The 9,426-nt window shown below is 42.7% G+C and overlaps 1 protein-coding gene across 1 annotated transcript; it reads left to right on the top strand.

Annotated features, from left to right (window-relative positions):
• The first annotated feature begins 1,620 nt into the window (after positions 1-1,620).
• Positions 1,621-8,341, top strand: arpp21 (cAMP-regulated phosphoprotein, 21). The gene is made up of 19 exons (XM_079232029.1): positions 1,621-1,738; positions 1,884-2,052; positions 2,158-2,196; positions 2,302-2,367; positions 2,458-2,569; positions 2,743-2,881; positions 3,439-3,576; positions 3,664-3,763; positions 3,874-3,969; positions 4,054-4,091; positions 4,189-4,245; positions 4,577-4,779; positions 5,692-5,814; positions 5,894-6,012; positions 6,129-6,203; positions 6,315-6,464; positions 6,695-6,797; positions 7,572-7,672; positions 7,805-8,341. Exons 2-19 carry the CDS (start codon positions 1,888-1,890, stop codon positions 7,958-7,960), a joined length of 1,980 nt encoding a protein of 659 aa, XP_079088155.1. The 5' UTR covers positions 1,621-1,738; positions 1,884-1,887; the 3' UTR covers positions 7,961-8,341.
• Positions 8,342-9,426: the final 1,085 nt, after the last annotated feature.

Here is a 9,426-nt window from a genome sequence, read left to right on the forward strand (position 1 = left end):
CCTCGTCCCTCTCTTCCGTGATGTCTACGGTCAGGGTCAGTTACAGTGCAGCCCACATGTAGTTGGTCTGTTTGGCCAAGGGACAGCTCACCAAGAACTACAGCACATTTGGGAGTCTCCCAAGTTATTATGTCCTATAGATCAATTATTTATCGTGGCTATAAAATGTGCAGAAATACTGAAAAAAGAACATCACCATTTAGAACAGCCAAAGGGGACATCTTGAAATTGGTTATTTTGTCTAAACAAAATAAAAATAAAAAATCTGTTTCTATTAGATAAGACAATGGCCTTTTTGTTTGCATTATGACCGAAAAAGAGTTGCCCATTCATTTTCTGTTGATCGATTAACCAACCAGTTGTTAAATGTCTAAATAAACAGAATCACATATTTTTAATACATAGAGAACAATGTCCCTTTCTATAATCCATCAACTCAAGGAGTTGTCACATCACACAACAAATTTCTCTGGAAAACATCAATCAATATATTAATACAAACATTGAAACTTAATTTTCTATTACGTTATCACACTTAATATCTTAAGTACAGTATATTTTAAACCAACTATACCATTATTGTAATACTTGTAAAGTATCATATATCATTTTGATGATATTATGAAATTTTAGCCGAACACACAAACAGATTTCAGGCGCCTCTCTACCATACTAAGACTATTTTTGCCGGGTGGAATCACTGCGGTTATGTATTGTGTTTCATTGAGGCTGCATGGGAAGTAAACACCACATTGGTTGCACATGGACTGACAGATGTCTTTTCTTTTTTTTTAAGCGCTATTATCTCCAGTCAGGTGTTAAATAACCATGTTATGGGACTCGGCATCCTCTGAGCTCGTTATTTTGTCCCAGGTGTTATAGGAATAAGTGTCCCCTTGAGCTCTGAGCTACAGCGGTATGTGTCCCCGCTGATTGCCGTTGGCCCTTTGGAAAAGATGGTGGAATGCCACTTCCTCTGCGTGTGCGTATATCTCTATGATCTCGGCAATATTCTCACCACTGGGATCAGAGACTCAGTTTGGCATTGTGGGAATATCAGTGCTGGCGGATCGGATGATACTCTTCACAGCTGCTGTTTCTAAGAAAAGCTTGAGGACACACTCATGCACACACAACAGACATGCGTTCACATGAGCTACACACACACACACACACACACACACACACACACACACACACACACACACACACACACACACACACACACACACACACACACACACACATACATGTAAATACACAAGCAAATACCATATCCAAGCACAGGACTGTCTGTTACCGGCCCACATGCACACACTTACAGTAATACATTTGAAGCAGCAATTAACTGTCAAGCCAGCAGCACATTTGGGAAGCCTAGACAGAGGTTAACACACAAACACACACAGACACACAAGCTTAGCTGTTTGATGTCATTTCCAGCAGCTATGCTTTTATGCTCTGGCAACTGTTTGATACGAGGGTGTGTGTTTGTGTGAAACCGTGTAGTGGTGTTTCTGTTGTACAATGACCGCTCATACTGTTTCTTCTCCTGTGTTTTTCGATCTCTTCAGGCTATTTTTCTATTGACCAGTAAAGAGGCAGCAGAGAGAGGGAACAGGAGAGTAAGCGAGCACGGGCGGAGAGGATAATTGCATTTCTGACTGCCCTCTGGGAACATGGGATATATGACCTCATCATTCACCTGTGAGGCTCTCCAGTAAACAACTCCAAATAGGTAAGGCCAGCGTACACACACACACACACACACACACACATGCAAAAGTGTACAAAGGCATCTTTAAAAAGCAGTTAAATATACAAATGTAGAAGTTATGTGGGTAAACGCACAGTATCACAAGTTCATATTTTGCGTTGTTTAGAAGGATGACTGAAGCGGCCGTAGAAAGTACTGATGTCCTCCTCAAACCCTGTGATGTGACATCATGTGATGTCATCAGCTGCTCCTCCCCCCTGCCATGTCTGTCCCCCAAGCCCCCCAATCAGATGGAGGGCGAGTGTTACTACACTTGTAAAAAGCTGGAGCAGCAGGTGAGCGACAAAATATAGTGTACACCATTAATGATGTACCACAACATACCCCCACTACCAATCCTCACATGCACATTTTATGACAAATTGTGTCCTCGCTCGCAGAAAAACTGTGACCAGGTGCAACCAAAGAAAAAAGTTAAGGTAAGGTCAAAATAATTCTGCCTCTCATTATTCATTCTTACTGAAACATCTTTTGCATTATACTCTGTGAATTTGTAAAACTGCTTGTTTGTGTGTGCATTTCAGGCCAAAGGAAAGTTAGTGCGGAGCATGGCTGTCTGCGAAGAGTCCTCTCCTTTTGAAGAAACCCAGGTAACACACACACACACACAAATGTACCCAGATCACCATCCACCTCCTCATTATAATCATCACGACACTCAAACTGTTCTTTCCTCTAAGGCATCTGCAGACACAAACATTGCATCAAGCTGCCATGACAACGAGATAACTTCCTGTATCGAGGAAGAACAGGAGCGCAGCGCAGATCCAAAGAAAAATTCACTGTCCAAAGGTGTGTGTGTGTGTGATTGATATCTCATAAAAGAGAGACGAGAGAAAGCAAATAAAATGTGATTCAGTGCTACAATTTAGATGTGGTTCTCTTGGGTGTTAAATGTTTTTTGATGTTTTGATGTATTTTGATTTTCATTGTCTTATATTATATCCTGCCTGCGTCGCTCTCAGAGTCCAGCGTGGAATACACCGACTCCACCGGCATAGATCTGCAGCAGTTTATCGTCGACACCCTCAACAGCAACCCCAGAGACCGCATGATGCTGCTTAAACTGGAGCAGGACATGACTGACTTCATCACCAGCAATAGGTGTGTGTGTGTGTGTGTGTGTGTGTGTGTGTGTGTGTGTGTGTGTGTGTGTGTGTGTGTGTGTGTGTGTGTGTGTGTGTGTGTGTGTGTGTGTGTGTGTGTGTGTGTGTGTGTGTGTGTGTGTGTGTGTGTGTGTGCGAAAGAGAGTACATAACCTTGGGTCCTCATTGAGCTATCTACCTGTTCAAACGGGCTGAAATTAAACTTGTATGCCTTCTAAATCCTATTAAAGACTGAATACGTTGTTATGCTAATTTAAATATGTTTCCCGCATATATATTATAATTCTGTCCATACAGCTTTTTTTGTGTACCGATCAATATATTGAGCCAGTTATGTTAGTGTGGGTGTGTTTGAGCCACTGGGGATTAAATTGAATTTGAGCCAAAAAAATGCAACCAGTCTCAATCTGCCTCCGTCTATTGCCTTCTGTGCGTCTCTTCCTCCCTCCCACTTTCATTTATTGCTCCCTCATCCTTTACTTGCTTTCTTCTCTGCCTCCTTTTTTCTTCCTCATTTTAAATTGTTTTTATCCTACCTGTCTTCCCACATCTCAGTCCCTTTAAGAAGTTCCCTCACATGTCGTCCTACCATCGGATGCTAGTCCATCGGGTGGCGGCCTACTTTGGCATGGAGCACAATGTAGACCAGACAGGCAAGTCTGTCATCATCAACAGGACCAGCAGCACCCGCATGTAAGCTTGCAAGATGCTTCTCCGTGTGTAGATCCTTGCCTTTTTGTAATTATTGTGAAGTAATGGCAGCTGTTTGTTTTTTTCAAGACCGGAGCAGTGTTTTCTGGACAAGGTGCATAAAGACAAGAAAGAAGAGATCCACCGGTGGAAAATTATTCTGAAGAGAGACAACAGCTCCGATGATCAGGTCTGTCTGCCCTCCTCTATAGCTACCTGTCTCTGTGGAATTTCCTCTATAATGGACATTGATCATATCCTATCAGCGTTTTTGACCGGTTCTCGCTTGTCTCCCTACAGACCCGACTTCACCCCTTACAGGAGAAGCAAAGCAAGTCAATGGAGGAGAGAGAGGAGGAGTACCAACGAGCACGAGACCGAATCTTCAACCAAGAGGTGAGACAGGGAGAGAGACAGACTGGCAGATATGACATAGAGATATATAGGAGACTCACTAATTTCTCCGCTGTACTTTTACAGCCGTTCTGCACCCAGGAGAGCGCCCATGCAGAAACCAGGTAACCTTGCCTGCAGTACATTCTCTCCAAGTGCCGTTTCAGCTTTTTATATTTAGATGAGGACATTAATATATGTCTGTGTGTGTTCTGTGTGCAGGGCCGTGGAGGAGTACAATCCATCTGCCGAGACCCAGAGGAAAAGGCAACTCTTCAGGTAGAGCTCCGTCTGCACAGATGCGTAGTCATTTATCATCTTAATCGGGTCAGCCTGGCTGCAACAGAGTTTTTTCAGAATCTGCAGTGGAAACAAAATGAAGACCTAGATTTCTGTTTTTGTGTCAGGGTTTAAGATTCTTGGAGATCTTGCACATACTGGTTGAAGATAACTTGAGGGAAGATTTCAGAGATAATTTATGTCAGTGGATGCATTCATGGCCTTTGTTATGAGTGGCATATCAGCAGGTGGGGAGGACACTTTTGTCCCCTATTCACATGAACGGTATGCAGTAATAAGGTTGTAGGATAATTCTGAATGTGCCTCACAGGGGGAGCCGTGACAGCTCAGGCTCCAGCTGGACAACCAGCAGCAGGCAAAGTAGCACTGAGACTGATTGTCGCTATAGCAACGACCCTCGACCTTGGAGCAGCACAGACTCTGATTCCTCCTACCAATGGACGAGTCCTGCCCTGAAACCCCACCAAGCTGCCAACCAAGCTGCCAACCACAGCTGGGACGCACGTGGTTCAGGTGCGTCTTTTTATAAACCTTGAGTCAGAAAAACATTTAGAGACTTTTTAACAATTCTCTGTTGCACCTTAAAGGTGTAAATTCAGTCAATCGAGGGAGAGACACTTCACTCCTCTCTACCTTTGTGCAAGCTTACACTTATTAGCAGATTTCATCAGCTCACCACACTTGGGAAAAACGCTGTTTATAAATGATGTCTGTTCTTTATTCAGCATCATCTAATTAACAAAAAGCAGTGGAAGTTCTCCTGGTGTGAAAATCTCAATCCATGAACCTTCACACCATAGCTGCAAATTTTCACACAACACCTCCAGTCTTCTTTGCATATTCAGGAAGAGAAACACGTAATTGCTAAGGGGCTGTAAATAGTATGTTTCAAGTTTAAGTTTATTGTCATACACATTAAAAAGTAAAGTAGTGCATTCAAATGCAAAGTAATGCGCCTGTTTTGTTTCTGGCATCCCTTAAAAACTATATAATAACAATAATCAAGAGACAACAACAATAAGAATAAATTCTACAATGATAAATACATCTTTGAGTTATTTAAAGTACTTGTCCAGTAGTCTTTGAGGCGACTGGTCCGATCTGATGCTCTGTAGACTTTTCCTAAGGGAAGGAAGGAGAACAGTTGCTGGGTGGCTGCTGCGCTCCATAATAATCAGGATCTTTCTTTTTCAGCGGGAGATGTCAATGTCCTAAATCTGTGGCCAATGATTTTTAACTGTCCTCCTCTGTCAGATTTGAGCACATGCAAGGGTGGAGTCTTTAGTTTTTTTTTTCGCATTAAGATGTTGAAATGTGAATTTGTTTTGTGCAGTGATAATAAAGCTCTTCCCCTACTCTTCCTCTTTATTTTCTAATCTTTACTTTTGCTTCTACTCTCTCTCTCTCTCTCTCTCTCTCTCTCAGGCTCCATCTCTCTTATCAGACTGCCGTCCTCTCCTCCCGTCATAGATGAGCCGGCTCCTAACTCTACCTACATCATGGAGAACGGGATCCCGCCGGGAAGCATACTAATGAATCCACATACCGGTACATAACACACACACATTACCAAGATTACATACATAACACATACACACTTATCACACTTAACCCTTTGACCTCTTAGGGCAGCCTTTCCTGAACCCTGATGGAAGCCCTGCTGTGTACAACCCTCCGGACAGTCAGCAGCCAATCAGGAGCCAGACCCAGCTGCAAGGATCTGCCCCTCAACACCAACAGCAGCAGGTAACGCACACACATACACACTCAGCAGGACGTGTTGCAAGACATGCTCAGACTGACATGCATGCATGTTGCTGTTTGTATCTTTATCTCTGTCCCCATATGTGTGTCTCTCTCAGGTGGTTCAGTACTCATCTGTCACGTACTCAGCCCCACAGATGTTGCCTGTCCCTCCCTCACAGCCATACACCACAGTATGTATCGCTGTACAGTCTGACAACTGCTGCACATACGTGCGTTGACAGTAGGCATGTATGCGTATGGGCGTCCATGTGCGTATTGACCTCCTTTTTCTTGACCGACAGATTGAAGATCTCTCCTCGCAGTTTACTCATGTGAGCTGTCAGTCGGCTGGTGAAGCTCCACCCATCTACCCTCCCAGTCAGGGTTACATCTATGCAGCTCCTCCCCCTCCTCCTCCCAACCCCCCCAGCTACTGCCAACCTTCACCTCCGGTACGGATACACATGGATGTTTGAAGTACATGAAACTATTATTTCATGGTCATGTAAGATGCATTAAATATCGCTGTGTTCGAAAACTAGATATTCTGCATTGAGCAGCTTCAATTCTGGTTATAACGTAATTTATTTAACTTTCAGATTTATTCAACCATTTAAAGAAAGAGTTTCAGGTAAATAACAGTAAGACTAAAGCTAATATTGTTTATATGGTCTTCCTATAGGTGCCTGTTTATTACTACGGCCAGTACCCTACCTCAGCTCAGCACCCATGCAGACCTGTCTCACCAAGCCAGCATATCCACAGCCAAGCAGCACAACCAACAGGTACACTGTGTGTGTGTGTGTGTGTGTGTGTGTGTGTGTGTGTGTGTGTGTGTGTGTGTGTGTGTGTGTGTGTGTGTGTGGCGGACAGATGCAGGCCGTGGCAGTAGAGGAGGGGGCCGTTACACTGTCAGAGATGTAGTCTGAGGGTCTCACAGTGAACCGGTCTCTTTTCCTGCTGCTTCTATTCAACGCAACGACAAAGACCGGGGGGGGAAATACATTTCAAAGCTGTTGTGTTTTAGAATTTAAAGCATGTTATTGAGTGAATGTATTTGAACTAGCTGCAAACAATCTGTTGACACCTTCCAGGCATCAATGGCCGTTAACGAAAGAACAAAAAGGAATGTATATAATTAAAAATAGACTCAAAGCGGTCACATCGGAACAGATATACAGATTACTATCAATGCATGAATGATGGAAAAGAATTGTTTGTATTGCCCAAATTGTGTTTTTTATTCCTATTATTATTTAATGTTGGCAATAAAGATTTGAGTGTAAATACTGAACCAATCAATTAAAATGGACCGAAATCAAATCCACCACTACTACTGTATGAATATGGTTATTATGTTGATGTTTAAGTTAAATAAAAACCAAAAGGTAAATGGTTTTGTTGATGCGGTATCCAGTCTTCCTCGCAACTCTTCTTATTTGTTCTAAAATAACTGTAAAACTCTCTTGTGGATTATTTCCTAAATGAATCTTTTGCTAAACAAATTGCAGTGATGACGTATGTTGTTATTTATCTCTTGTATAACTGTGTGTTTGCAGCAGGTTACGCTGTGGGGGTGCAGCAGCCCTCCCACCCCCAGGCCCAGGCTGTGCTGGGTACCTACCCACCAATGGCCTCTCATCAGCGTAGCATAGTTCAGGTAAACACAGAGCACCCAAAGGTCTCGTTCTGCATCAGCCTCCAATAACTCAACCCCCAAAAGAAGCGTTTAGCAGTTCTGAAAGTGCTTGTGGTGGCAAATTCTTCACTCTAACTTTCTTTTTTTCTGTAGGGAGGTGTTTCGGTGTCCTATCCCCAAAGTAAAGTCGTGACAGTGGTTGGTGGGGAGCCGGGTTACTGCTGTCTGGTGCCTCCACCCTCCTCCCACCACGGCCATCCTCCCAGCTGCACCAACCTCAGTGGCCGGGCCTGGAGCGCACAGTACTGATGACGCCTAGACGGGTGGAGTGATGAGATTGGAGTTCCTGTGTGAACTCACGAGCAAACACACATTCTTAACACAAACACCCTTTTTCACACTCCCTCACCTACACCCGCCTTTCTCCTGACGATGCCCACAGGGTACGCCATACACACTCATAACAAGCATGTGCACACACACACACACACACACACAAACATATACCCACTCACATACAGAAATGTACCACTGTACCAAAGCTTAATAGTATTTATCAGAGCTGCTGTATTGAATGCATAATTTATATACACAAATGGAGTTTTATATTGATATTAAATTATATATTGTGTTCCAAGGAAATGCACTGTGTGAATAGAATAAAGTACTGTGGCTGGATTGACGATGTCACATTTCTATATCATCCTGGCTGTTTGTTTCCTATAATGTTGATGATACATACACCAGGAAATGGCATGCATTATATGAGGACATGCTTTCTGTTCACGACAGTATCACATGATACTCAAAATGATGTGTGCGCTGTGGGAAATAAGAGATATGGGTTGTTAACTTACCACTGAGTTCACAAATGAGAGAAGCCTGTCATTAAATGCCTTAATGTCTGAATAATTAACAAGCAAGTGAAATATTTTGCATTAACGTGGTTGATCATTAAGGGCATTTAGTATTGGGGAATCTTGATATTATTAGGAGACTAAGATGCTCACACAGTGGGAGTTTTAATGCACTCAAACACACTAATCAAACCACTGTTGGATTCTCACTGAGACTTTAGCACCCCACTCTGCTCAAAAGCTGCCAGTGAACTGTCCTCACAGTAAAGGTGTAATCAGTAGGTACAGCTGGAGGGCTGCAACTAACAATTGTTTTCCATTCCATTTAATCTTCAGAATTTCACAATGAACTGCTTAACCATTTGGAAATTCAGCAAGCAATCACCAGCTAATTGTAATATTTGAGAAGCTGAAAAATGAGGGCATTTTTGCTATAAAAATCGCCTCAACAATTACGTGAGAATTAAAACGAATGCCATTTGATTTCATGTTGACTGACTTAATCATTTCAACTCTTATTTCTACCCGTGGTATGAAATGATGGACATTCTCTGCCTTTTCCCCAGCAGACATTTCAACTAGTCGTAAGGAAAAGCACAGGTGCTACTGATAACATTAACGATGGCTCTGCTCTATTTAAGTGTCCCAGTTAACTGTGACACTGTGACGGAGCGCCAGCATGCACAGTGCCTAGGCCCTCCAACTGAAGCAGTTCAATGAAATTCAGACGTTCATTTTCTTATGTACACCTCTGATTTTCCTTCTGGTTAAAACAGTCTACTCAGATATACAGATTCCTATCCAATTAAGTTTGCCTATACAAACAGAACCATTGCATTATATAAAATGCTCTGACTTTTTAGTCTTCAAGCATTTTACACGACTGCAAGCAATAACTGTGAAACCCCTGTGTGTTAT

Source organism: Taurulus bubalis (assembly GCF_910589615.1).
Source record: "Taurulus bubalis genome assembly, chromosome: 16".
Lineage (NCBI taxonomy): Eukaryota > Metazoa > Chordata > Actinopteri > Perciformes > Cottidae > Taurulus > Taurulus bubalis.

Bases quoted from the DNA above. Each gene is read 5' to 3' on its own strand.
- arpp21 (XM_079232029.1), top strand. From the start codon at position 1,888: ATGACTGAAGCGGCCGTAGAAAGTACTGATGTCCTCCTCAAACCCTGT. The intron at 2,570-2,742 runs GTGTGTGTGTGT...CGTCGCTCTCAG, and splicing joins GAAAAATTCACTGTCCAAAG to AGTCCAGCGTGGAATACACC. The intron at 6,798-7,571 runs GTACACTGTGTG...GTGTGTTTGCAG, and splicing joins CCAAGCAGCACAACCAACAG to CAGGTTACGCTGTGGGGGTG.